Source organism: Myxocyprinus asiaticus, chromosome 16, assembly GCF_019703515.2.
Source record: "Myxocyprinus asiaticus isolate MX2 ecotype Aquarium Trade chromosome 16, UBuf_Myxa_2, whole genome shotgun sequence".
Classification (NCBI taxonomy): Eukaryota; Metazoa; Chordata; class Actinopteri; order Cypriniformes; family Catostomidae; genus Myxocyprinus; species Myxocyprinus asiaticus.
The window spans coordinates 24,254,293-24,271,162 of NC_059359.1; the positions used below are offsets into that span (position 1 = coordinate 24,254,293).

The 16,870-nt window shown below is 39.9% G+C and overlaps 1 protein-coding gene across 2 annotated transcripts; it reads right to left on the reverse strand.

Annotated features, from left to right (window-relative positions):
- Positions 1–207: 207 nt before the first annotated feature.
- Positions 208–15,238, reverse strand: LOC127454048 (zinc finger protein ZFAT-like). 2 transcript variants are annotated; one of them, XM_051720982.1, is made up of 16 exons: positions 13,243–15,238; positions 11,538–11,699; positions 11,073–11,339; positions 10,699–10,875; positions 10,471–10,624; positions 8,685–10,033; positions 8,347–8,579; positions 8,184–8,268; positions 7,955–8,104; positions 7,684–7,857; positions 6,346–6,434; positions 6,073–6,211; positions 4,634–4,758; positions 4,021–4,141; positions 3,793–3,941; positions 208–863 (listed from the first exon to the last, which is right to left on the reverse strand). In XM_051720982.1, the coding sequence occupies exons 1-16, from the start codon at positions 13,343–13,345 to the stop codon at positions 633–635; spliced, it is 3,708 nt and encodes a 1,235-aa protein (XP_051576942.1). In that variant the 5' UTR covers positions 13,346–15,238; the 3' UTR covers positions 208–632. The 2 variants fall into 2 exon arrangements, with proteins under 2 accessions (XP_051576942.1, XP_051576943.1); XM_051720983.1 differs by having other exon boundaries at positions 13,158–15,238.
- Positions 15,239–16,870: the final 1,632 nt, after the last annotated feature.

Here is a 16,870-nt window from a genome sequence, read left to right on the forward strand (position 1 = left end):
CTTGAATCAGGCCATTAATCTAATGTACCTATACATTTTGATCTGAATGATCTGAAGTTAAGACTTGAAATGATCACTAGGTTAATTGTCAGATATATGAGACATAATTACACTATGGTAAGTTGTATGGGTACACTGTTTTAGAGTGATATTTTACTGACAAAATCATAAACAAATGATTAAATTATCTCTTTAGAGTAAACACCATGCATTAAATAACACACTTTAATATTATGGATAGCCATACACTGTATGGGAGTCATATATATAAAAAAACTACAAAAGGTTGGAATGGTTAGAGTCACACAGTAACTCTTTTGGAAGCATTCATGATTATGGTTGCAGGCAATAATTATATAGGTAGAATTGAACTGGATCTAGTTGCTTTTTTCCAGGAACTGTTTTGGAGTGGCTAAGGCCAAAAATGCAACATAAAGCCACTAGCCATCCATTTTTGCAGTTAACAAAGCCATGACTATTTACTGCTCGTGTTTATTTCATAACATTTACAGTTGTGCTTATGGTCCCCATAATTCATGGACGGCTGCAAAAGCCTTGACTGGGGTAACTATAACTAAAAAGATAAAAGCTTCAGCGCATTTGGGCTAGATAGCATATCCCTCGTATATTCTCTATACTGTGGTGGTCTCCTCAGTTTGCACAGCCTCCTGAACCGCTTCCTGAACGTAGACTATGAACTGGGAGGCATCTTCACCCTGTGTGTACACTGTGACAGTTTTGATGCCTTCCATGTCATCTGAAGACACCACCAGATGATGCTCTTCTCCCAGGCCCACAGTTGCCTGCTGCAGTGCATCCTGGATCATCATGGCATGGTCGGTCTGCTGCTCCTCCTCCGCCACCTAGGATGATGGGACAGAGTATTGTTATCATTAAATTAATATTCATATATTTCAGACACTATTATGATTGTACACTGATCAGCCACAACATTAAAACCACTGACAGGTGAAGTGAATAATATTTATAATCTCATTCCAATGGCACCTGTCAAGGGGTGGGATATATTAGGCAGCAAGTGAACAGTCAGTTCTTGAATTGGGAGCAGGAAAAATGGGCAAGTGTAAGAATCTGAACGACTCTGACAAGGATCAAATTGTAATGGCTAGACGAATGGGTCAGAGCATCTCCAAAATGGCAGGTCTTGTGGGGTGTTCCCGGTATGCAGTGGTTAGTACCTACCAAAAGTGGTCCAAGGAAGGACAACCGGTGAACTGGCGAAAGGGTCATGGGTGCCCAAGGCTCATTGATGCGAGTGGGCAGCGAAGGTAAGCCCGTCTGGTCTGATCCCACAGAAGAGATATTGTAGCACAAATTGCTGAAAAACTTAATGCTGGCCATGATAGGAAGGTGTCAGAACACATAGTGCAACGCACCTTGCTGTGTATGGGGCATGGGCAGCCACAGACCAGTCAGAGTGCCCATGCTGACCGCTGTCCACCGCTGAAAGTGCCTGCAATGGGCATGTGAATATCAGAACTCGACATGGAGCAATGGAAGAAGGTGGCCTGGTCTGATGAATCACGTTTTCTTTTAAATCATGTGGACGGCCGGGTGCGCGTACGTCGTTTACCTGGGGAAGAGATGGCAGTAGGATGAAACATCGGAAGAAGGCAGGCCGGCAGAGGCAGTGTGATGCTCTGGGCAATGTTCTGCTGGGAAACCTTGGGTCCTGGCATTCAAGTGGATGTTCCTTTGGCACATACCACCTACCTAAAGATTGTTGCAGACCACGCTCACCCCTTCATGGCAACGGTATTCCCTGATGGCAGTGGCCACTTTCAGCAGGATAATGCGCCCTGCTACACTGCAAAAATTGTTCAGGAATTGTTTGAGGAACATGACAAAATTTCCCAGATCTCAATCCGATTGAGAATCAATGGGATGTGCTGGACCAACAAGTCCGATCCATGGCAGCTCCACCTCACAACTTACAGGATTTAAAGGATCTGCTGCTAAAGTCTTGGTGCCAGATACCACAGGACACCTTCAGAGGTCTTGTGAAGTCCATGCCTCGATGGATCATAGGAGTTTTGGCGGCATGAGGGGGACCTACACGATATTAGGCAGGAGGTTTTAATGTTGTGGCTGATCGGTGTATAATACCTATCTATCACATTATTCTGGGTTAAATCTGAAGTCTGTCAATTCTGCGCCACTAGTGTCAACTGAATTGCAAAAACAATGCCCCAAAACTTCTTGTTCCAAACCTATGCCATTAGTTGAGTAAACATTGCTAGGTGAAGCTGGTCGGGATGCTCAAACAAAAAGATCAATGTTTTGACAGTGCCACTGAGCCACAATTTTGGGGGGAAATTAACAAATTAACCTTAAAATTGCTTATAGTTGTTGCTGCATATTAAGCTGGGATAGGAGAAAATAATTTAACATCAAGAAAATTACAAATTTCAGCAAGTTAAGCTCAATCAACAGCATTCATGTCATAATGTTGATAACCACAAAAAACTATTTTGACTCGTTCATACTTTAAAAAAAAACAATGAAGCACTTACAATGGAAGTGAACAGAGCCAATTTTTGGAGGGTTTAAAGGCAGAAATGTAAAGCTTATAATTGCATAAAAGCAATAACATTAATTATTCTGTTAAAACTAATGGGTTATTTAAGCTGTAAAGTTGTTTAATCGTCATTTGTACAGTCATCAATAGGTTTTAGGGTTTATTGATTACTTTTGAAACGGTGAGTATTTAATGTTTACGGATTGGCCCCATTCACTTCCAATGTAAGTGCCTCATTAGAACCCAGATTTGTGCTTTTTTTTTTTAAGAAAAGGAGGGACAAGTTGACATTTTTTTGTGGTAATCAATATTATGCCACAAATGCAGAGCTTAACTTGTACTGAACCAAGAATATTCCTTTAAGGGTGTTTTCCTCCCCCTGCCCCCGCTGGTCTCTGTTCACCATATTGGTGAACCACCATATTGGTGAATTGGTTCTGAACCGTGGTCCGATTACGTCATCAACGTGAGTACAAGTAGCAGCTGTTTACTACTGTAACTAGGCAACAACTCAAGAAGACATCAGCTTCACTGTGTTATTGAAGTATTCATCTCTTTGGATTTACTACCAAAACTTTACATCCACAAAACGACAATTATGTTTGTCTGCCACGGATGCATTGAATATGCAGTGATGTGAAGAATATTAGCGTTTGTCTGCTGCGAGCCCGTGGATGCATTGCAAGAGTGAAGAATGTGAGCTGCTCCCCGGAGGTGATTTATTTGACCACAAGCTGGTATGAGAAACTCATTAAACCATAATAATTGTGATCGGGAGCCTGCAAAGACACAAATTATACGTCATCAATAAGGGTTCACTTCCGCGATTTGGTACGATTGCGTTCATATTAGCAGCGAACACATTAACCGTATCCCAGACCACCTTTTCAAGTGGACTCGGGTGCAGTTCGCGGGTGCGCACCCAAGTTTCAAAAACAGTGTTCACACCACCCAAACGAACCGAACTTTGATGCCATTCGAACTCGGGTGCGCACCAAAAGTGCTAGTGTGAAAGCACCCTAAAGTCCTTCATCACAGTGATATTTTGGGTACACTACCAAGAAAAGAAAATGGACAAATCTTAAACAACAATCAACATCAATATTGTGGAGAGTGAAGATGACATACTAAGATCTCAATAAATTACTTGTTGTGTTTGACAAAGTTTTGGGAAAATATTTGCATTACACCACTGCAGCTCTCCAGAAGAAGAGGCCTGTCAGTATACAAATGTAATGTCTTATAGAACTTGCCTGCTCCACAACAGTAACTGTGCCAGGAGCCATGGCAACCACAGAAGCCATAGTGGCATCATGACTCTCTGAGCCCAGTTCAATTATCTGCTGGAGGATGTTGACAGATGTTGGGTCTAGTCTATCTGCGGCTGTGGCAGACACAACACCTAAACACAAAAGACAAGAGTTCAGCTGAGTTAAATTTTACAGAAATGAAGCAATTGTTTCATTGGGGCATGTCCTGACCATTCTGTGTATTGAAGCGCAGGTCCTGCAAAGCTGATACTGCAGCCTCCGTTCCTTGTGGATCCTCAGTCTCAGTAATATGAAGGTACTCCATGGCTGGCTCTTCCACTGACTCCACTACCTGAATAAACACATCAATAAGCTCATAAGCATGTACAGTAGCATTAGTAACATGCATAATGTAACAGTTATACGCTGGTTTATCAATGAGAAAATATGTTATGAAGCTCAATGATATTATTTGGCTGCACTAATTCAAATGCCTCTCAAAACCATGAAATCGAAAATAGAGTATTGTGGCTTTTAATTTAATGTTTGTACTCCTAAACATTGATAAAACATCCTTTTTAGCAGATATACGCACATTTCTTTCTCTTCAGGGATGAATGATTCTTGCTGCACTATATACATTTGTATCCAATCAAATGCTCTCTAAAATAAGTATGTCCCTCCCCCTGCAACTGACCAGCAATTAGCAATTTATGGTTCACTGTTGTTATATAACTAAAGCCTATTTCCTGTTTTTATAAGTAAATAAGTCAACACAGGTCAGAAAACTGTGCTCCTATTTTAGCTAAATTTAACATGGGATGTATTTATAAACGAGACTCACCTCCCACTGATTCAAACCAAGACTGTCATTCTCCACCACTTTGAGACCATGTTTGCTCTTCAGGTGTCTGTTCATTTCCCATTTAGTGCCATAAACATAATTGCAAACAGGACATTTCACTCCACCTGATAAACACACACACACACACACACACTGAAGTTTATGGCAACAATATACACTGATGAGCCAAAACATTATGACCACCTGCCTAATATGCTGTTGGTCCTCCAAGTGCTGCCAAAACAGCACCAACCCACCGAGGCATGGACTCTACAATACCCCTGAAGGTGTCCTGTGGTATCTGGCACCAAGACTTTAGCAGCAGATCCTTCAAGTCCTATAAGTTGTGAGGTGGAGCCGCTGTGGATTGGACTTGTTGGTCCAGCACATCCTACAGATGCTCAATTGGATTGAGATCTGGGGAATTTGGAGGTCAGGGCAACACCTTGAACTCTTCATTAAGTTCCTCAAACCATTCCCGAACAATGTGTGCCATGTGGTAGGGCGCATTATCCAGCTGAAAGAGGCCACTGCCATCAGGGAATACCATTGCTATGAAGGGGTGTACCTGGTCTGCAATGATGTTTAGGTAGGTGGCACGTGTCAAACTGACGTCCACATGAATGGCCAGACCCAGGGTTTCCCAACAGAACATTGCCCAGAGCATCACACTCCCTCCACCGGCTTGTCTTCCCACAGTGCATCCTGGTGCCATCACGTTCCCAGGTAAACAGTTCACATGTACACAGCTGTCCACACGATGTAAAAGAAAACGGTACTCATCGGACCAGGCGACCTTCTTCCACCGCTACAAGGTCCAGTTCCAATGCATGTGTGCCCATTGTAGGTGCTTTCGACAGTGGACAGGGGTCAGCATGGGCACTCTGACCGATGCGGCTATGCAGCCCCATACGCAGCAGGGTGCGATGCACGGTGTGTTGTGACACATTCCTCCCGTAATCATCATTTAAATTATCTGTGACTTGTGCCACAGTAGACCTTCTGTCGGTTTGGACAAGACGGGATAGTCTTCGCTGCCCTCGCACATCGATGAGCCTTGGGCTCCCAACACCCTGTCGCCGGTTTGTGGTTTGTCCCTGCTCGGAACACTGTTGGTAGGTACTCACCACTACTGACCGGGAGCACCCTACAAGATGCTCTTTGCCATTTCAGAGATGCTCTGACCCAGTCGTCTGGCAATAACATTTTGGCATTCAACACACTGACTACATACTGATTGTTTGTTTACCATCTAATCTACCCAGACCATGACATTTGGCCTTGTTAGGGGATGATCAACATTATATGCTTCACCTGTGAGTGGTCATTATGTTTTGGCTCATCGGTGTGTATATCTGTCATTATATTTACCAAGCCTCTTCTGCTGAGACAATTAATGCTGACTTAATTTAAGTGACTGAATGGGAGGAAGGACTTACCTAGCTCTATCACAGTTTCTGAAGTGGCTGCCCCTGTTCCAGCATTACTGTACTGTGTGTTGGGATGCTTCTTGTTATAGTGTCTTTTCAGAGAGCCTGAAATGTTGCACGAGTAGTGGCAGTGTGCACAACGGAAAGGCTGTATAAAGAAAAACATTTTGGACTGTTGTTAGTTGTAGGGTATATGAAAAAATAAATTAAACCAATAATAGGTTTGTGATAAGGGTGAGTAGAAAGATGTCTTCAAGGAAAAAAAGTATTTTCTGTTTTTACTTTGAAAGAGGCATGCTGCTCCATGTGACGAAGAAGATGTGGTCTTTGTGCAGCAGTGAAGTCACATTCGGTGCATTTGAACTGTTTTCCTATAACATAAAAATGAAAAAGCAATTTTTCCATTAGGGATTTCTGATTAGCTGTGCATTGTTTATGATACTTATCAAAGAAATAATAAAAAATAACATTAATATTTAATGTCAAATGTTTAAAAATTGGCTTTTAAGCAACGTTAAAGTCAACTTAAAATCAAAATTGACCCTATTTACTTTCTTATTACATAGTCTCGGTCTCACTGAGCACAATTCATCTGTGCATGTTATTTCAAATAGATTTACACACACACACATATATATATATATATATATATATATATATATCTTTCATCAAAATGTAATAACTTGCTTACTCTGCAACAACCATTTTTGCTGACGTCACCAAGCCCTCCTACTTTAACCCCTCCCCTCCAACAATATTCATGATCCAATCAATTCCCACAATATACAATTAGGTCCCACCCTACATTTTTTTCTTGAGTATCCTGTTTCACTCTGGAAAAAAAAAAATAGATTGAGAAAGCAAAATGGGTGGCGAATGCCATTTCACGCTATTTTTAAAGGGATAGTTCTCCCAAAAATGAAAATTCTCAGATTTTTAGAAGAATATTTCAACTCTGTAGACAATGCAATCCAATGCAATTGAATGGTGTTCAGAACTTTGAATGTCCAAAAAGCATATAAAAGCAGCATAAAAGTAATACATAAGACTCCAGTGGTTAAATCCATATCTTCAGAAGCGATATGATATGTGTGAGAAGCAGATCAATATTTAAGTCCTTTTTTTTTTTTACTATAAATTATCCTCCCTGAAAGAATACGAATCGCCAAAAACAAAAGAAGAATGTGAAAGTGAAAGTGGAGATTTATAGTAAAAAATGACTTAAATATTGATCTGTTTCTCATCCACACTTATATCTCTTCTGATTTCATGGATTTAACCACTGGAGTCTGTGGATTATTTTTATGCTGCCTATATATGCTTTTTGGACCTTCAAAGTTCTGGCCACCATTCACTTGCATTGTATGGACCTACAGAGCTTAGATATTCTTCTAAAAATCTTCATTTGTGTTTAGCAGAAGACAGAAAGTCACACATCTGGGATGGCATGAGGGTGAGTAAATGATGAGAGAAATTTAATTTTTGGGAGAACTATCCCTTTAAAAATAGCGTGAAATGGCATTCGCCACCCATTTTGCTTTCTCAATCTATTTTTTTTAAATTTCCCTTTAAGTATGTACATGAACTCAAAAAACACTGCATGCACAGTAAGAGACTTACCATCAGCTGTGTGCATAAGTTTATGGCTCTTCAGAGTGCATTTAGACTTGAACTTTTTCCCACAGAGGTCACAAAGATGTGTTTTCTCAGTACTGTGTCTATTCATGTGAGCCTTGAGGTTGCTTTTACTTCTTGTTGCATAATCACACAGTAGGCATTTGTACGGTTTCACTCCTAGAAATATGAACAGACCAACATAATTACACTACTGTAGTTGCATTTAGTGGATAAGTTCTATGACACAGTAAAAAAAAAGAGATATAAAACCCACCTTCATGTGCCCATATGTGCTGCTGCATATCTGCCCCATTCCTTGTGAAGAAGCAGTCACAGTATGGGCATTTGGAAGCACGCTTTCCAATCACCCCCTTCACATGTACACGTATTCCCAACGTCTCTGAGATGTAGTTCAGTGACACATCTGTACAGCAAGAGAACATCCATTATTTCTATTCAGGGCTCTTCAGGGACATTACAGAGTGTTTCATTAGTTTTCTTACCTGGATGGTTACTTTTGATATGAGATCTAACTTTGTCCTCTGCAACAGACTCCTGACATACTGGGCATGTAAAACTTTTTTTGACCTAAAGAAGAGAGATATGAATGATCAAAAAGGCAATTCACACATTTCACACAAAAAAATATAGACTGCCAGCACTCACTATGTCCGAATGAGTTTTAAGATGCGACTGAAGCTTGTATTTATCAGGCGTGCAGTACTGGCATCCCTCAGAGGGACACTTGAGTAGAATGTCGGAATGTCTCTGTATGACGTGCCGCTTCAGGCAGTTTTTAGTGATGGAAGAGTAACTGCACTGAGAACAGTAATGAAGGTGTTCTTTCGTGTGTGTTCGCACATGCATATTGTAGTGCACCTGATACCAAAACAGCTTACCTGTGGAGAGAACATCATGGAGAGATTGTTAAAATAACAATGCATGCTTGTGGGGATGGAAATCATTATATAAAAAAACTTGTACTTGGAGATAGACATTCATACCGCAGTATTCACATTCAAGGTCTCCATAACATTTCCGAATCCTTTCAAAAACTTCCATGTTAAGCTGTCGCTTTTGCATCTGATCTATAATTTGCCTGAAAGCAGACTTTTCCTCCTGCTCTGAACTGAAGTCCTCATCACCAGTTTGCTGAACAATTGCCTCTGCCTCAATTTGAGGAACTGAAATGGATACTGTTTCCTTTGATATTAGATGCTCATTAGACTGGATTTTTGCTTTGTCAGTCAAAGAACTACTTTCTGAAGGCATGGGTCCAGTTTCTTGAGCAGGATTCTGATCCTCTGCCACACTGCACTCTATTTTAAGTGTATCATCTTGGAGTCTCTGCTTATTTATTACATCTTCACAGGCCATCTCTTGTGTTTGTGCTATTGCAGATGGTTCTGTCTCATTGGCTGGACAATCTTTATGAGGAATTCCCTCTTGTGAGTTCTGAACAAGTAGGTCTGAATCCACAACTAAACTACCAGAGCTTTGAATTTGAGGCTTCTCTTGTTTAATGCAACTCATTTCTGTGGTTAACAGCTCCTGGGCATTGAGCTGAGACAGCTCCTCTGTGATCTCAAGCTCATCCTGACTCAACATGTCCTTCTGAATATCATCGCCTGGCTTGAGCAGACAAAAGCTGGACTTGATGGAGTCTGCAAAAGATGAGGACTCGTCCGTTTCTGGGTGGAGCTCTCGGAGATGGGACCTCAGTTGCACTGAGCTGACGAATTTCTGCTGGCAAATGGCACATACATAGATGAAGGGGTGCTTTCGGATATGGGCCTGCAAGGCCTGAAATTTTGTTGAGCCGTGATCACATAACTCACAGCCGAAGGGTCTCTTGGTGCCATGGACCATCATGTGACGATCACGCTCAAGTTCATTTTTAAACTTGCGGTCGCATATTTGACAGTTGTACAGAAGCTGTCTTTTGCCCTCCCTGGTTTGGAGGCTGTACTCATCATAGGACTCCTTTACCTTCTTATCTTCCATGTCGTGGCTCTCACGGATGTGTTTAAGAAGGTTCTTCACATCAGAGTATTTCTTTTTGCAGAAATGGCAGTGCTGCTTAATTTTCTTGTGCACTCGCTCCACGTGGACTTTGAGGTGTCCTTTACTCAGGCAGTTAAATGAGCACAGCTCACAGCTGAATTTCTCTCCGGTGTGCTTGCGCATATGAACACTGAGATTAGCCTTTATAGCACTGGCATAGTCACACTGGGTGCACTTGAACGGTTTCTCATTGGTGTGGATTCGTAAGTGGGCCTGCAGTGAATGCTTGAATTTGAAGACTTTATTGCAGTATTCACAGGTGAAGATTTTCAGCTGAGTTTGTCCTAACCTGTGTCGAGAAACATTATATGTAATTATCAACGTACCAAAAATACCATCAGTCCAGTAAAATGCAATAAGAAGCACATTTTATACAACCAATTGCTTTTGTTGCCTTTAAAGGGATAGTTCAACCAAAAATGAAGATTTTAAAAACATATCTCAGTTTTGTAGGTCCATACAATACTGAATACAAAAGTGAATTGTGGCCAGAACTTTAAAGGTCCAAAGAGCATATAAAGGGAGTGTAAAAGTAATCCATATGACTCCATTGGTTAAATCCATATCTTCAGAAGCAATATGAGAATAATTTATAATTTATTCACCAAACCATTCACTTGCATCATATGGACCTAAAGAGCTGAGATATTTTTCTAAAAATCTTCATTGTGTTCAGCAGAAGAAAGAAAGTCTCCGAAATGAAATTTAAAGGTAAAAATGTTGAACCTGTTTGATTTGAGGGGCACTTCAAAAGCAGCTTGCTGAATGGCATATTCCTGGTAACCCCTTTTCAATGCTGCCTCCTGGGAACCTGCAGCTGCATCTGTCTGAGTGGGTGGCTCAGCTGGGGCCGCTTCAATAGGAACTATCTTCGAAGCACCTGCAAAAACAACATTTACAGTTAGTTAACATAAATATTTTATATCGTTACCTCATATCATGTAAATGTCTTACCAGGAATGGCCTCAAGACTGGTAAGGACCACACTAATGATAGGATTTTTGTTGCCACTTGCTGACTCTGGGTCCTTTGCACTGGAGACCTTCTCTGTGCGCATTGCTCGAGCTTTCTTTGGTGTCCGCTCGTTGTCTTCCTCTCCATCAGTCATTTTGTTTCCATCAGTATTATAACCTAGTCAGAGTTGGCATGTGAGTAATTAGTATCTAACATGAATAAAATCAGGTTTGTTAAATAATTGGTGAACTGATGTTTTTTCTTCAGTTCTAGGGTTCATAGTATTTCCAAAGACAAACAAAAACATGTGTCATCCATATACAATTACAGGCAGGAAAACATAAGCTATAACATTTATTCAAGTAAATGAGTACCATTGTTCTCTTCCTCATCAGCAGCCTCTTTCAGTCCTACAAAGCAAATATGTTTGGAAATTTGCCGCTTGTTGCTGAACTTGCGATTACATTTCTTGCACTCCAGAACACTGCCAACCTCACTTTGCTCTTCGGCAACAGTCCCTGATTGGATATTAGTGGACTCTTTCTCCTGCTGATTAGATGATTTGTTTAAGGTAACCTCTTCTGGCTGGACTTTCTTAGTGGAGCCTTTTGGTCGTCCACGTTTTCTTTTCACAACAACATCTGGAAGGTAACAAAAAACTGTTTTATCCTCAAATATTATTTAGTAACATCCTTGATCATTACCACAAAATAAACTTAAAGTTTGAATCAGCTTAAAATCACACTTGCCAGTAATTAATGAATGTCACCTACAGCCTTATTTTTAGTTCCCAATGCAGGTACAGAGCACCTGTACTTTCTGTGTTCCAAGCTGCTTACCTGAACTGTGTGGTTGCTCAGTTGTTAAAGGCTTGAGTGCTATAATAAAAGTGTCAGGATCGCCACCTTCACTGGTGTGAGTCTCAGTAACATGAGACAGAAGCATTGATTTATTGGGGGAGAACAAGTTGCATATTTTGCACATGAAGACTGAAGCACCCTCTGTAAATACAAAAATAGCAGGTTGTGTCCTCTCCATCCTTCAGTGTATTAAAAGACCTTAGATCTAGGAAAGGATACTTTTTAAGATGTTTAAGAAAGAAAACTGTTTAGAATACAATTTATTGCATTGAATTTGTTAAACTTGTTTCAGAAATATGTCCGGTCATCCAAGTGATTTTACAATGAAGCTATATTGCACCCCTCACGTAATCATAGATTTTGATTAGCTATTAATTTATTATCAAGTATGAAGACACATCATGTAGCTCTGTCCTTGAAAAAGTAGCCAACATGGCAAGTTTCTTTTCTTTTTTCTGCCAGATTAAGTCATATACTTTCAAGGACTCATTATTTTCATTCACAACAAGCTTTGAATCTCACTACTAGCTTTACTCTGATATTATGAAGTTTTAATTATAAGGGCTCAATGACAACTCTTTCCAATTAGATTTCTGCATTTACACTGATATTTAATGGATAGTTCTGCCAAAAATGAAAATGTTCTCATCATTTACTCACCCTCATGCCATCCCATATGTGTATGACTTTCTTTCTACTGCAGAACACAAAGATATTTGGAAGAATATTTCAGCTCTGTAGGTTCATACAATGCAAAATCACATAAAGGAAACAAAGTAATCTATATGACCCCAACTGTTAAATCCATGTCTTCAGAAGTGATATGATAGGTGTGGGTGAAAAACAGATAAATATTTAAGTCCTTTTTTACTAATCTCGCCTTTCATTTTTACATTCTGAAAGTGGAGATTTATAGTTAAAAAGGATCTAAATATTGATCTTTTTCTCACCCAAAGTGATTGCATTGCTTCATAAAATATTAAACCACTGGAGCCTTATGTGATTTTGGAGCTTGAAAGGTCTGGTCACTATTCACTTGCACTGTATGGACCTACAGAGCTGAGATATTCTTCTAAAAATCTTCGTTTGTGTTCAGCAAAAGAAAGTCAGTCATACCCATCTGGGATGGCATGAGGGTGAGTGATTGATGAGAGAATTTTCATTTTGGGGTGAACTATCCCTTTAAAAAGCATGCTGATTCCTATTTAGAGTATCATGCAATGCAGTGTTGATCTCCTTGCATTGAAATAAGACGTTTGTTTTGAATACCAGTTACTAAACTGACACAGTTTTCAAGAACAATAACGTGCCGTTTAACGTCTTTAATTATACTGTTATTGCTGTCTAAACCCCAGAGTTTACCAAAGGAAAACAAAGATATTATCTGCCATCTAACTGGGTTTTGTAAACTCAGAACCAGTTTCGTGTTTTTCTCGAAGGTACTGGAATTAGACATCATTTAACAAGCTTGCTAAAGGTTAAACTCAGAGAGCTGGAAAGTATAACACTGATTATAAACAAAGGACATAAATGTGCATTTCTGAATAAAGCAGCTTTAGTGCTAAAATTGCGTTTACTGATATAAGTTACTAGTTTTACCTAACTTAAGAGATTCCTTATCGAATCATCGGCACTAGCCGTTTCCTCTGAGCGCTGAAAACCGTTCAATCCTCTTTTTGCTTACCTGCATGCACCGGGTCCATTTTTTTCAAATTAACAATGGGTAAAAACGCACAGAAAATGGTTTTGATCTTTGTTTTTATCTCTAGAGTTCGATTTAAACGCATTCATTATACTTAAACTACTTCTGCAGAGGTTTCTGACGAATCTGCGATAACAAATATGGCGGATGGATCTCAGTCTTCAAGCGAACATGTCTGTGTACAAACGTGCGCCATCTGCTGCTTGGAGTTCATTTGAAATCATTGCGTAGAGGCAACTTGCCGTGTTATTCAAAACAGTAATATGACATTCAGGCATTTTCCAGCAGAGTGAAAATGGTTGTTAAACTGCAACGAAAACGCGAACCGAGTTATAAGCAAATACTGTGAACACGGCAACACTCTGGCATTGTGTATCAGTATAAAAACACACCAACCTCTAATTATGAACATCAATTAGGCTAATACTAATTCTACAACACCACCACCAATAATAATAATAATAATAATAATAATAATAACAATAATGATAAAAATACACATTACTCTAATTAGTATTAAAAGTATAATAAGTTTATTTGGGGAAAATATATAATTCATATTGAAGCAGATGAACAAGTGTATTTACTTTATCCACAACCATTCATTTCTTCCTACACCAGAGAGCTTCTCCAGGCAGTCACAGCAAACACCCTTCCCCCAGCCTTGTTTGCAAATTACAGCTGAGTGTAGGATGTTTACAACGACTACAATGGAATATAACCAAGTTTACTATAAAGACAAGTTTAGAGGTGACACATACCGGTCAACTCTCAAATCAGCATTTCATATATACTTTAATGTTATTAAGTAAGGCTATAATTAATTTGTTGCGATACATTTAGCACACAGTAATGACAGGCATGTCAGTGATGCATACTGATCCCAGATCGAGGAGGAAAGAACTGGACGATGGCAGCAAACATCCAACTGAAAGCTTCTTTTTTTTATACTTAACACAGCTTCCAGTCGGGGATGTTTACAGTCATAAACAACCAGTATGAAAAATAAAAAATATGTAACTGAAAATCATATTAATAAATAAAGTATAACAAACAAATTTGATTAAATTGAACGGTAAATTGAATCAATCTAAGAAACTGGGGAAAGTGTATGTGATGGGTTTGCTGCCCCCTACAGTCCATATGAGAAATGAAAATACAGCAAAAGCGGAGCTGAAAGTTAAAGGTCCTTCACGTCAATGACAAAGAGACCGCGATGAAGATGAAGACCTTGGTCTTATCACAGACATTTAATACAATGACATAAATATATACATTAATATAGGTTTTAAAAATACATTCACCATAAGTTACTATATAAAAACAACAACTGGAAGTGCAGTGTTTTCATATGAGCATCACCTTAAAAAAACACAGCCATATGCGACCCGAGTTTAAGCCAAACAAAACAAAAATACTAGCATGTGTGGACTGACATTGGTTCACTCTTGTTTCTTTGCTTCGGAATGAGAAAATCTGTAAATTTTGAGACAGGCTCGGCCCCTAAACACCACATTAAAAGAGTTGCCATGATGAGAAGAACTTGAACCAAGTAAGCTCACGCTACTACCAGCTACCAAGTTCGGTGAAGAGGAAGCAAGCAGTCAAGTCATAGCTGTACTGTATTTTACCCTCACCAAAACCTTTTAAAGCAATCCAGTCGTTTTGTTTGTGTCTAACGCAGCATAAATAGTAAGCAAAAGTCACCGTGCTTCTAAACGGAAAACACCACTGCTAACTAACGGTAGCTAGGCTCCAATTTACAGACAAAACTAGCATGGACTGTCCTTTCCGCCGCACCAGTACCTCGTAACAAATGGGTATCCTGTTCAATTTAGACAAACCACCAGCGTTCATGCGATAACGCGATTAAGCCACAGTTTTTACTGTGATTTCCTCCGGCTTTTGCAAAAAAATAAAAATAATTTAGTCTCCGCCATTCCGAGCCTGTTTCCTTCGTCTCTAGCCTGTCTTTAGTTTGACCTTTAGTTACCCGACACTAATATTGACGTAATTGTCATGGTAACAGGATCCCGCCTTCTACGTGCGGCCGTACGTCCATGAAAGTTGCTGATGATGGAGGGGGAAAAACCCCTGGATAACAAGAATCTCTTTTAAGTACTACATAAAATTTACCCCTGTAAGGCAGCTTAATCTACATATATGGAAAATGACAACGAATGTATATTTTGTGGTTTAAATGAGGAAGACCTGAAACGAGTTAATTTATTTTATAACTGTGATGTGTCCTCAAAATTCTGGTGTGACGTGAGCTCCTACTTATTTTATGTATGGAAAATTAACCATAGTTTATCTCTGCATATACAAACAAGAACAAGATGGTGGAGTGTGTTGTAAACTTTTTTATAAAATGGATTGTTCCGGTCTTCAGTGCTGATTGGTCAACAGCCGTGCTTTATTTATGATAACACACAGCTCTGACCTGGAACTTCTATTTATGGCTGTGTCTTGTTTCGAAGGCTGCGTCCTCCGGAGGTCACATTTGTCGGCCGCATACATCATCGAGGCTGTCTCGTTTCAGAAAAGCGAGTAGGACACTCCGAATGCAGCCTTCGAATGCATGAGGTGTATCCTTCGTGGCCACTCACAACCCACAATTCTTTGCTTCAACGGAAATGAACATCATTTGTTTAAAAAAAAAATACGGCAATTTGCCCGTAAATATGATGTTCAAATGCAAGTAATGTTAATTCCCAAGTTGAAGTACCTCAGTAGACGGGTGTAGATTATATAATATGTATAATTATAGTAATATAGAATTCATATATAGTATTATAGACTAAAAGTACACCTGTAAAATCTATTTTCTTTTCTCTCTACATCATTATAACTCTCCTAAAATGTACCTGTGGAGCGGGACATGGTCGTGTGTCTGTCACTGGGGAGAGAGGAAGTGGTAAGGGCCATCACCTGGTGATTAATGATGCGTAACACCTGTTTCTCATTACAGTGACGACAGAGATGGGCTTGAAAAGGCCACTGAGAACATAGTGAGACAGAGAGAGTCCCAGTCACACAGACCTGCTAGATTGTCAAGCTAAACACTGCAAAGCTGTTAACCTAAATTATTTACGAGTTTAGGTTGCCTCTTATGACTAAAGCTAGAGTAGATACCTTGTTGTGAAGCTGAAGAGTAAATGCACTGCTGTGAAGCTGAAAAGCCAAAGACTGTTTGTTAGACTGGGAAACCATTAAAGCTTAATTTACATGGACTGCCACCCCGCTTCCCGCTTCCTTATTGTTGATACTTCTACAGTACCTCATACATTCCCTTCCAAAGGGACTTTGTTCCTTTGTCACTCAAAGCGCTTGCGCTTGTTAAAGAGTGGTGTGCTGTCACAGCAACCATGTTACGTTCTGTTTCCGTTTGTCCTAGGAAGGCCGTCACGTTTAAATGAGGCAGGAAGGCACTCAGTATACTGCAGCCTTCAAAGCACACGTCCTAGCTAGCATGCAGCCTTCGAAAGAGACAAAGCTTAAATCAAACCGCAGCACCCAGAGCTGACAGTTATTCTTGATGCCCAGCAGCGTTGTTTACTCTTTACTGTCAGGGACTATTTCTTCTAGCGGAAGGATGGTATTTAATTAT